Source organism: Grammomys surdaster, unplaced genomic scaffold (genome assembly GCF_004785775.1).
Source record: "Grammomys surdaster isolate TR1022 unplaced genomic scaffold, NIH_TR_1.0 373, whole genome shotgun sequence".
Lineage (NCBI taxonomy): Eukaryota > Metazoa > Chordata > Mammalia > Rodentia > Muridae > Grammomys > Grammomys surdaster.
In genome coordinates this window covers 7,162,709-7,176,949 of record NW_021604792.1, presented here as the reverse complement: position 1 = coordinate 7,176,949, position 14,241 = coordinate 7,162,709, and the positions used below count along the sequence as shown (strand labels likewise).

At 45.2% G+C, this 14,241-nt stretch overlaps 1 protein-coding gene across 1 annotated transcript in view; it reads left to right on the top strand.

Annotated features, from left to right (window-relative positions):
- Window positions 1-14,241, top strand: part of Etv6 (ETS variant 6) — a 237,403-nt gene that overhangs the window by 187,681 nt on the left and 35,481 nt on the right. Inside the window, exon 4 of the mRNA XM_028780996.1 lies at window positions 9,772-9,906. Coding sequence (XP_028636829.1) covers window positions 9,772-9,906 — 135 coding nt within the window. The remainder of the gene's footprint in view (window positions 1-9,771; window positions 9,907-14,241) is intronic.

The window sequence follows — 14,241 nt, the reverse complement described above, 5'->3', positions numbered from 1 at the left end:
AAGACGAAGTGGTGTGTGTGTGTGTGTCTGTGTGTGTGTGTGTGTGTGTGTGTCTCCATGTAATTTCCTAGATGTACTGGAAATTGTGGTCTTTTTGATGTTCCAGAATGATTTTGTAAATAATTTCTACACTTTCCAACTTACCAGTGTCCTTATCTTTAGAAATACACTTCTCTTACATTTGTCCAGTTTAGAAAAAAATCTCATTTCAAAGCGGAACTGAAAATTAACTGCATGTAGCTCCCCAGACCAACCATCCAAATAGAAGGTGGCTTGCTAGACGGAATGGCTGTGTGGAAGAACTAAGTTAGAGAATCCCAGAATACAAATCACAGAGGACAGTTGCCAGAAATTTCAAGGCAACTGCATGGCCTTGACCAAAGACACACACAGGCTTGGCTCCTTCTTATCTTACTGCGTCTTTGAACAAGGAATGAAAACTGTTAGAGAGATGCGTAAGGAAGTCACTCGTGGCAAAATTGTTAGCTCCCCAGCCGATATATGAAGGTAGTGCTGGCAGCTGGTCCTTCTGTCATGCAGAGAGGTGTGTCATAGTGTGCAATGCACTTGATGCTTTCTTTAATAAACTGCATGTACCCTTAATGGTATTTCTGATTCCTCACACGCTTCTTGCTTACCTTACTTTATATTCTGCATTCAGCTGAAAGTGATTACCATATTATATGTGTTTTCTGATTTGTTCTCAAATACAGCGTTAGCATATTTCTACAAACTGCCCCCCCCATTCTCAGGATATCTGTTTTTAAGTTATAAATATGAAGCTAAAGTTCATGTACTTGTTTTTAAGTAAAAGAATGTTCGTTTATTTGCACAATTTTAAGACTCGGATAGAGGAATCTTTTGACTTCCGTTTCACCTTCTGCGATGTGTACAGTTATCGGCACAAATATGTACGCTGGCAAGTGGGGGGCGCTTTTGAAGATAGAGCCCAGTGAGGTGAGGTGGATCACTGAAATGGATTACCCTTTCCCATAGTAAATGAAGACTTTATAATTCAGTTTAGCTACCAGAATAGATTGACTAGAACTAGGGCCAAGCCGAGTTCAAAGTTCATACTGTCCTATCGCAAGAATGGGCATTTGGGAGTCACCCTCCACACTGTGCCTGCAACCACGCTGTGTACGCTACTGAATTCACAGTGGAATGGCAAAGGTGAGCTGCAGGCTCATTTATTTATTAATTAATCTATTTATTTATTCACTTCTCAACCCAAAATCAGCCCTTCCTTTCTTCCCAGTACCCCTCTCACACAAGTCCTTCCCCATTCCACATTCTCATCTTTTGAGAAGGAGAAGCCCCCCTCTGGGTGTCACATCACCCTTTATTTGCCACTCTCTCTCTCTCTCTCTCTCCCTCTCTCTCACTCTCTCTCACTCTCTCACACGCACACACACACATACACTCTCACACACACACTCTCACACACACACACTCTCACACACACACACTTTCTTACACACACGGTCACACACACACATACACAGCAGGACTGGGCTCATCTTCTCCCACTGAGGCCAGACAAGGCAGTCCAATTAGGGACACAGGATCCCCAGGCAGGCAGGCAGGCAGCAGGCTCAGGGACAGCCCATACTCCAGTTGTTGGAGGACTCGCATTAAGACTAAGCTGCTCGTCGGCTGCATATGTGCAGGGGTCTAGCTCCAGCCCGTGCCCACTCTTTGGTTAGTGATACAGTCTCAGGGAGCCCCCAAGGGTCCGGGTTAGTTGACTCTGTGGGTCTTCCTGAGAAGTCCCTGCCCTCTTCGGGTCCCTCAATCCTTCTCCCAACTCTTCCATGACACTCCCCGAGCTCCATCTAATGTTTGGCTCTGAGTCTCTGTGTCTCTTTCCATTGGCTGCTGGGCAGAGGCAGGCTCCATTCTTAAACCATCCCCAGGCAGAAAGGACCCAGCAAAAGGGATTTTCTGAGGAGCTTAAAACATGTGCCTCCCACACCAGGCATCCTTTTACTTATTTCATTTTCTCTATTTCATACTTGGTCAAAAGGAAACCAAAATTTCTGAGTCAAAATGAAATAGAAGCGAGAAGTGTTTGCAAACTGGGGGGTATGTTACTGGAGATGATAATCTGTTTGACAAACGTATGTGCAAATCATCACCTGCAACGACCACACTTCACCAGTGTTAAGGCTCCACGGTCAACCCACTAACCCAGAGAAATGGCAAGCTCAGGGGACACTCTCAAGCAGCAGATGGCATTTACACAGTAGCCCTCCAGTCCCGGCCTTGTGATCACCAGCAGCCTATAATGAGAGCATTGGAACTAATCACAGCCTTTCACCAGTAATTCCATTCCGAAGAAAAATATCTCAAGGAAATTATCCCATAGTGGACAAAGAAAACGTCCTTAGTGAGTCTATTTATAACAGTAAAAACTGGAAAGAGCCCAACCACCCCCAATATAGCTAGACAACCTTGGAAATGGTCAATCTAACGGGATACTCCATAGCTCAACACCTGACTCCATTTGTTCCTTTGTTTATTTTGTGTATATGACTACCCTGTTGCTGTCTTCAGACACACCGGAAGAGGGTATCAGATCCCATTACAGATGTGGTTGCTGGGAATAGAACTCAGGACCTCTGGTTAGAGCAGACAATGCTCTTAACCACTGAGCCATCTCTCCAGCCCTGTTTATTATTTCTTCATCATGTCATTCAGTGTCTTGCATATGCTCTTCAGGATCTGAAGCAGAGGACTGGCAAGAAACGGATGTGCCAAATGGAGGGCATGCAGTCTGTCTAGAGCCTTGGAACAATGGAAATGATTAGAACCACAGCAGGCCAACCGAGAGAAGGGGCAATCCCAAGAGTAAAGTGGGCAGAGCCTCCAGGCTTGCTGACTGATTGAATGTTAGGTAAAAGGGGGGGAAGATGGGAGAATCAACCCCAAGGTTCTGACCTGATTAGGTAACAGCATTTACTGAGCTAGGGAACCCCTTCTGGTTTGTAAAGATTTCTGTGTTAGATACTTTGTAAATCATTCAAGAGATTGTGGTCCTGGTAATCAGAAGGCTTTGTGACTGGAACCAATCAGGTTGAAGACAAGCAGAGTTTTGGGAACAGATGCAGTTGTCCAAGAGGAACTGGTGGGGATGCTGGGAAACTCGGTATTAGAGGGCTGGAGAAGGGAGAGTTGGGAGGTGGGAAGAGAGCCAGAGTAGCAATCTTGTCAGCCAGGAAGCATCCTAGAAGGGAGGGGGCAGGTTAAGATTCCTGGCAGCGGAAGGCTGCTAAGGTGGCGCTGTTCCCTAAGAACCATGGCTGCCCTTTGATTTAATACCAGGGAGGTGACCTTAGCAAGAGCAGTTTGGGGAAGGCTTCAGAGGGGAAACCAGAAAGCAAAATGAAGAAGTAGAGATGACAGAATTGACAGCTCCTAGGGGTGGTGGGCTGTGAGCTGAGTTAAGAGCTGAGTCCTGACCTGGGAGGGAAGATAAGAACTGAAGGACGGGGAGAAGTACAGGAAACCCCTGAAGCTGCGTACGTACTAATGGATAGAGACTCAAAGATTTTGAGATCAGACTCATTGAGGGGAGGGATTTTGAGAGTCCCAACTATAAACTAGAGGTTTCTATATAGAATTATGTCAATGGAAGGAAAAGGAAACTTCCACACACAAAAGTAACATTAATGAAACTGTGTGGGGGCTTTAATGCAGAAGTATTGATGGCGAAAAAGTATGACTTGTCTGTTAACAGGGGTCATAGCCACAAAAGATGTCATCCAGTCAGCATGTGTGTCTGTGTGTATCCTGTGAGACCAGCGTTTGGTACTATTCCCTTCATCTTGCCAGCTCTGTGGCATTATTCTCATTTTGCACAAAAGCAAGCTGAACTAATAGTGCCTTAAACTAAGAAGCCTAAGAATCAGAAGGAATGAAGTAATTTGCCTTGGCACAAGAGGCTGACAGCAGAGGAACCAGGCTTCAGACTTGGGCTGGCCTTGCTCTCGAGCCCAAATTCCATCTGCTAAAAGAGAAATAAATCATTTTCAGCACCTGATTCCCTTCTAGGAGCATCCCTGGGATAATAATATATATAATATCTAGTAATATCCTGGGACACAGGATGATATAAAAGTATTAGGGCATAAAGCTGGAAGCTAGAAACACTTTCAGTTTCTAGCACTCCTTCCAGAGAAGAGTGAGACCCCCAGCTTTCAGCATCTTGATCTTCAAACCCTAACAAGACTAACAGGAAGCATGAAGAGCCAAGCTCCATCCCCACCCCCACCCACCCATCCCACCCCAACTTCATGCTGAGTTATCCTGACGGATCTTGAGTTTGCATCCTTCACCTCAGCCTTCTGAGTAGTGGGGATTAGCAGGCTCGGCTTTTAAAAGAAATTCCAAATAAAATAATAAAATGTGGAGCTGGAGAGCTGATTCAGTGGTTCAGGTATCCTGTAAGCATGGGGAACTGAATCCCTAAGTCTTCAGCACTCACTTAAAAAGTTGAGCATGTCCGTGTATGCCTGTAACCCCAGCAATGAGAGACAGTGACAGGGATATACTAAGAATTCACTGGCCACCTATCATAGCCAAAATGACAAGCTCCCAGTTCACTGAGAGACCCTGTCTCAGACAGTAAGGCAGAGGTGATGGAAGATACCTGATGCAGCCCTGTGTATAAACCCTCACAACTCCCACACAGACACAAAAGAAAAGAAAGCAGACTTTCAGATTCTCAAAATAGGTTGGGTTGCCTGGCTTTCAAAATACATGTCAAAAGACACATGTTAATGCTATTTGAGTTTCACTGTGTGTATATGGACCCAGGATAATATGAAAGTATTAGGGCATAAACCTGGAAGGTAGAAACATTTTTAGTTTCCAGCATTCCTTCCAGGGAAGAGTGAAGCTCCCAACTTCATAGTAAATCCTCTGTGTAGCATGAGTGTACCTGGGCCTTGCAAGTAAGCATGCGCATATGCGGACAAACTAGCTGTTGATTATGAATGCAGAGACTTGGGTTCCATTGCCTTCTACTGTAGAGGTACCAGTTGGGACCAGTTAGTTATTCCTTTTCTGAGCCTGAGATTTGCGAAGTTGGGTACACAGTTCTGTGGCTCAAGCTTTGTTTTCATTAGGCAAATATACAACTTATTGTAAATACCCTCTGTGTTCCAAAGATCTCCTTGTTACTGTTAACTTTACTTCTGTGATGCAGAGTTGAAGGTTGTTAATTCAGGCTTACTCACAGGGATTAAGAGAGATGCGGGGAAGACATGCCCCAAGAGCAAGGATGTGGGATTCTCAAAGGAAAGTCACAAAAAAGCATGTGTTCCCAAATGTGTAGATTCTTCAAGGGAGAGTTGCCAGTGTTACATTTTGAGTATGCTATCCTGGGCCGGCATGATGCTCAGTAGGTAAAGACACTTGCCTCCAAGTCTGTCGATCTGAGTTCGACCCCATACACACAAGGCAGAAGGGGAGAACTGGTTCCCACAAGTTGTCCTCTAAATACCACATGTGTGCTTTATATTTCTCTTTGCGTGAGCGTACACACACACACACATGCACACACGAGCACATACATGATAATAATTAAGAGAAAGTAAATGATATTATCTGCACAGTTGAGAATTTGAAGAATCCACCCACAGACCATGTAGGTGTTAGAGGAGCAAAGGGCGGCGGACCTGGAGGGAGACAGGGGCCACCCTCACCTATTTAGGAAATTGTAAGCAAGACATATTTTTGAACAGTCTGGAAACTAAGACCAGGGTATAAGAATTTAAAGAAAGCCATATTCCAACTCAACACAACTTTATACTAAGTAGAGTCATCAAGAAAAATGGCTTTCTTATGCCAGGGCTGGCTGCCCATCATAGGACTTACTCCGCCAAGGCTGTTTCTTGGCAGGGGAAGGGGAGCGAGGGGACTCCTAGAGAGCAGAAGTTTGGGCCAATATAAGACATTTCTAGAATTCTCTTTAAGACCTAATATTCCAAGCTGTTACAAGTACTTTGTTATTGACAGCCTATAAACAGAGTGTGTACGATGTACAGAAGAGGCATCTTCCGTAGCGTTGGGACAGCCATTTCGTCTGTGCAAACTCCTGGTTGCTGAGGACCCATGCCTGATCCAGCTGTGCCCACTCTCAGGGTCAGAGTTAAGTTTGCCTGGCAGAGCTAGGACTCCCATGGCTCTCAGCCATCCCCATGAAAGGCATAAGCATGTGTAACTGCTACTTATGGAGCAGGATTCCAATAAGCAGCCGGCAGAGACTTCAATGGACCATCCCTCTTCTTCCTTCCGTGGGAAGGTCTCTCTGCACAGCCCCTTCCCTGCCAGCTGTTGGATGTAAGGCTAAAGCATCATGAAGTCAGAGCACGTGACAGCAACGCTGGGTTTAGCTCAGTGTGGAAGGATGATGACCCCAGGCAGAATGGCCATGGTTCACCTTCTTCACCCTTTTCTCTCGAGGTGGACTGTAGAACCCAGACCTTCCTCCTCTGTTCTCCACCTGAGACCTGACTGTCCTGGGCCACTAGGATGATCTCAGTAATCAGAATGATAGTGGAACAGGACTGGTGCTGGCTGAAGCCAGGAGGAACTCTTACTGTTCAGCCTGTGCTGGTCTCAGTATGCGGAGTACTTCTGAGGATCCTGTGTCCTGCACAGTTAACTAAAGTCTAGATGAGGAAACCCAGGCCTGAAAAAAAATGAAGAACATGTTTAAAAATTTATTTATCATACCCCAGAGTTCCACTACAGAGAAATGAAAACTCCAGGAGCCAGCAAGATGGCCCTGCAAGGTAAATAAATGCATGGACCATGCAAGCCTGGTGACCCGAGTTTAAGCCATGGAACCAAGGAGAAGGTGCAAGGACAGAACCTACCCTACAAGGTTACCTGCCCTCTGACCTCCACACCTGCGCCGTGACATGCACATGCTCGCACATGCACACACACAGTAACAGTCAGTAAATTCTTTTAAAGACAGGAGAACTCAGAAAAGAAAGTGGCTTCTTCCTCCTGGCCCTTGTTTTAAGCCCCCTCAAGGGCCTGAGGAGGTGTGGGGACACCACCTCTTTTCCGGGTGCTTACGGAGAGTACCCTCCTTGAACTTTTACGATGAGCAAGAGAGGCAGGTGGTACAGTCTGCATTTTGTAGAGAAAGCCAGGAACTTGCTCAAGGTGACCTGGTCCCCAGGCTGGCAGTGTCTGCAGTCTGTGCCCCTCACTGAACACCCTTCACAGTCACTAAATTTATATTTCCTGGCCTCCCCTTCCAAAATGGATACGCTAATTGCAGACTTTTTTTTTTAATAGTAATCATCAAGAACACATTTCTTTAATGTTTGCATTTTCTATTCTGCATAATGCCAAAATAAAACATTGATCAGATCCACAAGCTCAAACCCAGTATGGCCATGTAAATTAGGAAGGGTTAGGAAGACATTACACTAAACGGGAAGAAAAAAAAGTGTTGATTAGGGACTTATTTTTGTATGAGATTAAAATGTGAATCATTAAAATAGGACTGTATTTTGGGTTTCGCGTTCCCTTCTCATTGGAGCCATGGTGGTGGATGGCTTGTGGTTTGGAGCACTAAAACCCTACCCAGCTCTGAATCCTGGTACTCGGTACAAGCATTTCCAAAAGTGTGGTCAGAACTCCTCCGTGACCTCCTGTCCAGTCTTAAGGAAACTTCCTAGAGGCTGGTGCCCTAGTCTTCATTTGATCCTAACTGTAAACAGCAGCAGCTAGCTGCACCACCAACAACCAAAATCCAAACGTGAAGGGACAGAGCGAGCAGCAGCTAGCTAGGAAAGTTCCTTAGGGGTTACAGGGTGAGTGCTTGGAAGCGGGAAGCCAACCATAGAACTTGATTTGTTACAGGGGATGGTGTAGCTAGGTTTGCAGGGAGAAACCTCTTGTGAAGAGTTTCTGCAGTTCATGCTCCATTTGGAAGAAAAAAAAATAGCAATAGCTGCAGCCGAAAATACACAGTTAAATTCAGTTGTTAATTAAAGTGTCTTTGAAAATGGCTAATATCAGAGACAAAGGCTCACTGTTTGGTACAGTTTGTTGACTGCATATCTCTGTGTGAGGAAGGGGGTGGGGAAGACATGGAGAGCCCTACCGTGTTTTTAAAAATTAATCACCCATCCTTAGAATTCCAAAGGACCCCACACACACATATTTTGAACTTGTATCAAAGCCAGAGAGGGGTGGAACCAGTTTGTGATAGGTTGTGATAAGTTGGTTAGGTTGTTGGTGGTAGTTTTTTGTTGTTGTTGCTGTTTTTGTTTTCTGGGAGGTTTTTTTGTTGGTTTTGGGGGGTGGTTTTTGGGGGGTTTTGTTTGTTTGGTTTTGTTTTTTTTGTTTTGTTTTGTTGCAGATGACCTACTTGGGTAGACACTTCACATTCCAAGTATACATCACCCGCCATTGTCCAACTGACAACATCCACAGATAATTTTGTACAGCTTGTAAGACCATGGAGTGATACCTAGATGTATATTTAAAGAAGGAGGGACCCCAGACTGTACTGGTTCCATATAGAGAGGAATCACTAGTTAACAAGTTTGGCCTACACTATTGAGCCCCAACTCCCAACCCGGGCTTTGTATAAACTAGAAAGATGTGTTTTCCCCCTAGGAAAATTTGTTGTTGTTTGAGATAGGATCTTGCTGTGTAGCCCAGGCTGGCTTCAAATTTCCCATCCTCAACCTCCTACCACGATATCCAGCTTATGTGAGGCAAAATTTTTATCAAGAATTGGTGAGTGAGCCATTTTGTACGTCTAAAATATATCTACCAAAAGATGTCATTTTCTTTGAATAATTCTGAAGTACAAGCAGAGAGAGAGAGGGAGAGAGAGAGAGAGAGAGAGAGAGAGAGAGAGAGAGAGAGAGAGAAAGAGAAAGGGGGGAATATTTTCACAAAAATAAGAGGACATTGCTTGTGACAGTTTAAATTTCTCCTACTCTGGGAACATCCTCTGATGGTCAAGCAGTGCTCTTAACCAGTAAACCATGTTTCCAGTCCCAAAACTTTCTTTGTGAAAGGTTTTTACTTTTACTTGTTGTCGTTGTCGGCATCGTTGTTGTTGGAGACAGGGTCTCAGGTAACCTAGGCTCTCCTCACAATAGCCTTGAGCTCCTAGTACTCTTGCCTCTACCTCCAGAGGACTGAGGCCACAGCTTTGTAGCACAGTGGACCGATCTTATTTTTAGCGTTTACAAACAGCTTGGTTTAGATTTGATGAACCTACGAAAGCCAAACAAACAAGTACATAATTTGATCAGTTTGGAGATAACTCTATCTCCATGAGATCATCACTGGAATAAATGCCATATCTGCATCCACTGCCTCAAACTCCCCTTGTCTTCTTTGTTATTATAGTTATTATTAATTTAGTTATGTGTACATTTGTCCCAACATCTACCCACTTAGCGGACTCTGAGTGCACTGCCCAGCATCACGACTTGACAGCACCATCTTCTGACCTCTACAAACACCCATATACTATGCACATGGCGCACACGTTCATAAATCACACTTAAAGTAAATCTTAAAATAAGAACTTCCAAAACCACGCAGCCCTGGCATGTAGAGTCACGTGAGTTGGCGCTGCGTCCTATCCCTGTCAAGGGTCGGCGATCGGTTCTGTTAGTTAACATTGCTCCCTTACCTCTGTGGCTGTCACAGCTCTGTGGCAACATGGGTAGCTGTTAACCAAGCATCTCACCTCTTTGCTTCTTGTTCTTTCCTCTCCAGGTGATGTGCTCTACGAACTCCTTCAGCATATCCTGAAGCAGAGGAAACCTCGAATTCTCTTCTCCTCATTTTTTCACCCCGGGAACTCTATCCATACCAAGCCAGAGGTCCTTCTGCATCAGAACCATGAAGAAGGTACTGGAAGAGGCGTCATCTTTGCTTATCTGAGGTTTAGACTTGATAAACTGTTTTTATTACTGCACTTTCATTCTTCATTTGGAAAATGTGGCATGAGTGCCTACAGTTTGCCTGCTCTGGGGGAGTTCCCTGGAGGAGTAAGGCCTGAGACTCTCAGCTCTCTATAGTTCCAAGTAAATGCTGATTACAATACACACACGGGGGCATGATGGGAGGGGAAATGACACCCAGGTACGGAAAGCAGGTTCAGCTTCATAGAAGGAGGAGGCTCTAGGGGAGTCCTTGAAGGTTCTGAGAAACAGCAAAAACATTCCAGCTCAGCAGGGTAAGGCCTTAGCATAGAGAGCGGTAGGATGACTTAGTTGGCGAGTCCGTTCATTATGAAAATTTTCAAATATATATAATCCATATAGAAGCAAATAAATAACGCTGTGGGAGCCATCTGTCACCCTGCTTCAGCAGAGATGAGCTTTTCCCACTGTAGAACTGACCCAAGTTGGTTAGTCTGAAACTGGAGAGTGAAGAATTAAGTCTGTGACTATGAAGAGAGGCGTCGGTCACTGACCATATTTGAGCAAGATGTCCATAAAAGCTGGTGCAAGGAGAAAACTCAATCTGGGGGAAATCGGTGTTGGGTAGGGGCTTTCTCCATCATTCACCAAAGGCCATTTGCTGGTGTGAGCTTGACTTGAAGCTTTCTGTCATAGTTGCTGTTTTTCTTGGGACTCACGGGAGCCAGAAATACATCAGTAGATAGCTGGAGGCCATGAACTTCTGGTCAAGTACAGCAGCAGGTGTTGGTTGAGTGCAGGGCTATAAAATGTGACTTTGTGCACAATGCCACTGAACAGCTGGGTGTGCAATAGCATTTGGCTAGAGTCACATCTCCCAGGGCCAGCAAGTCTTCATCCTCCCAGGCCAGCAGGCAGCCAGCATGCAGATGTACAAACACTGTAGTCCAGGTCTTTTCTGAACTTACTTTCCTTAAACCCACTCTCAAGGCCCCATTCCTTGGGGAGTTGTGTTGACTTGTGAATCATTCCCAAACATGGGGCTTTTCTTTTGTGGTCAGACAATCTAAAAGCTTGTGTTTGGCGCTCTCTTAATTAGCACTTTTTGAAAAGAAAGCCTGACTGCAGGTGACCCCAGGCCTCCTTGTCTCTCAGGCAGTCCTCTCAGGCATATGACATAGAGAATAATGCCAGTAGTTTTGGCAGGCTCCCTGATTCTCATCCTCTCCTCTCCTCCCGTGACTCCAGTTAAATTTAGCATCTGCCCCCTCCCATCAATTTGGGTTTGATGCTGCTCGGCTCTTCTGGCCTTGCTCATTTCCAGCTTGCATAATAGCCAAGAGCCACTCCAGAGAAGAGGTGGGCTCACCGAAGCTTGAAGCTTGACAGTAAGGAAGGCATTATCAGCCTGACTGTGTGTCTGTAGACAGACACACAGGCTCTGAGATAGGTTCCCCCTCTTTGTTTTTTAAAAAAAAAAAATGTTTTTTTTTTTTTCATTTGGAATTTCTGTTCCTATCTTCTTTCTAAACGTGGTTGAAGGCATGTGACTTCTTCCTCCTTGGACTGATTTGATATGGAAGTAAGTGTGTGTGTGCTGTTGTTCTGTTCAGGGATTAATCCTTCGTGAAGAAAGCTGGTGAGAGCTTCCCTCAAACCAAGAGAGTGGAGGTGTGTCTGTCCCGTTGTGCACTCTGATGAGCTGTGCACACATGCGCCGTGATGTCAGTGGTGAGTTCAGAGCTCAGTCAGTAAGAGAACAGAGCCAATGAGGCCAAGGTCAAAGGCTTCCTACCCCTGCAGATCAGGTAGATGCGCTTCAGAACCAGCTCTTAAAAGTACCAAGTGTATATCCACTGAGACCATCTTTGATGCCAGAGGTCAAGAAGCAAGATCTGAGAGCCTCTTCTCCCCCTTGTCCGTGTTCCGACATTGTGCCAAGCTCAGATGAACAGACAACACCATCTCTACAAGGTGGTGTCAACAGAAGGAGCCACATAAGACACAGAGATGACAGGAGGTAGCTACCTCCTGCCTCATACTTTCTGAATGTCGTCGGCTCGCCTTCCTCGTCTCCAGCCGCTTTCGTTTCTTCTCAAAAAAAAAAAAAAAATTCAGAGTACAGTATCTCAAGAACCAAAACACTGCCAATTGTGAAGACAATAGCTCAGTCAAGAGCAGGTGAGAATATAGAGATATATGCTAAAATAGAGAGAGATCTAGCCCAAAAGAAAAATTTCTATTAGGTGAAACTGTGCATACCAAATTTTATACACAGTTAAGGATACACAAAACAATATTGACCCAAGATCACTTAACATTGTTACCCGACATGACTTAAGTGTGTATTCATGAGTCAAAGTTAAGTGTTTCTTATCAAAATTCTTGGGACCAGAAGTGGTTTGCATTTCAGGTGTTATAATATTTACATACTACACACACACACACACACACACACACACACTATACATCAGAATGGGACCCAAAACTAACCATAAAATTCATTTGTTTTGTATACATACATACATACATACATATATATATATATCTTATATACATAGTCTGGAGATGATTTTTACAGGATTTTTAAGGTTTTAATTTTCTAGAAATTACCAACATGCTTATGTTTTGAATGTGACCTGTCACCCAAGGTTAGGTATGGGATTCAACACATGTGACATCGTGTGGGCACTCGGGGTTTCAGACCGTAGAGCACTTCAGAGCTCAGATCTTGGGTTAGAAGTGCGCAGCCCTCATATGAATGGCAGGTCAGAAAGAGAAGAGACACTGCAGTGTGTGCTTCAGCAAGAGCCCCCTCTGTGACTGAGCGTCCCGACACAATGGGTGTGCAGAGACACAGCACAAGGCTGCGTTCACCCCCCTCCCCACCCCCGTGACTCCACTTCACCCCAGCCACCAGCTTAGCCAGTTGAGACACTGATCACTTCTCAGTGGGACTTCATATCACAGAACAAATGTGTCTTATTTATCGATGGCTTCCCATAAGTGTCCCCTGTGGGTCCATTACATTGAAGTCTCACCTTCCCCTCTAGCAGCTGTTTAGGGCAGTGCTTGCTGTGCTGCGAAGAGCCTGGAATTGGCTCAGGGCTTCCCCTCCTACCCTGGACAGGACAGTGACCACACCAATGCAAACTATCTCCACAGCATACTCTTCTGAAATCCTTTCAGGCCTTAAGCGGAGCAGTCATCTAGAAGTTTCCGCTTTCTTTGTTATGGAAGAAGAGGATGAAATATTACTAAGTTGACTGTGCAGTGTCTGTTTTATTATTGGGATACTTAGGGTAGAGACACAACACTCCACTAATGATTAAGCCAGGACAACAGGCATAAACCAGAACCACTCCAGACAACCTGGATGGGGCAGTGTGCACCTGTGCGTGCGTGCGTGCGTGCGTGCGTGCCTGCGCCCCTAAAGAACAGGATCTGCAAGTCTGGAAACCGGGCTCTAATCCCAGTTCTGACAGAACAAATCATGAAGGTCAAGTTTCTCATCTCTCGGGCTCTCCGTTCCCCCTGTGGTGATAAGAGACGATAAATTAGGTGGTGCTAAGAGCCGTTTACAGCTTTAAAATCCTAACATAGCCACACAATATGGAGATGAACAAAACACAGTCTTCACCCTTGGGGTTTTAGATAACTAAGACACAGCAAGCCAGGACAGAGTCCCGCTTGGTGCTGACCAGTAACAGTAGAAAATCCTCCTAGCTCAGTTGTGCCCCCTTATCCAGTACTCCTGGTAGCATGTCCCTCTCCAGCATCAGACACTTGTGAAGAGTGAAGGTTCACCAGGTTCTTTTGCTCTGCCTGTCATGACTCGTTCTGTCTGCAGCACGTGAATCCAATAGTAGGTAGGTGGTTGTGCATAAGAAGAGACAATGAAATCAATGATGCTGGCGCTTGCACAAGAACCAGAAGGCAGAAAGCATCTTCAGAGAATTTGGACCAGTAAATGATCGTAAAAGAAACTACCTTGTTATATGTGATTGTGATGGCAGCTTCAGTCTCTGGTTTCCAAAATCAGCCGATTTAACGTCCCGTGGAGTTAAAACTAACAGATTGCCACTCCTTCCAAAGAAGCCCCGTCCCCAAGATGTACATGCAGTTGACACTGGTCCCCTAAAAGTTCCTTAAGTAAGCTACCAGTCTGGGCTGAAAGCCAAGTGGGGCTGACTCTGCAGAGTGACCCCTGTAAGACAGTTCAGATGTAGTCTGTAGTCTGTAGTCTGTAAGGAGAACTCTCTCTCCCCTCTCCCCTCTCCCCTCTCCCCTCTCCCCTCTCCCCTCTCCCCTCTCCCGTCTC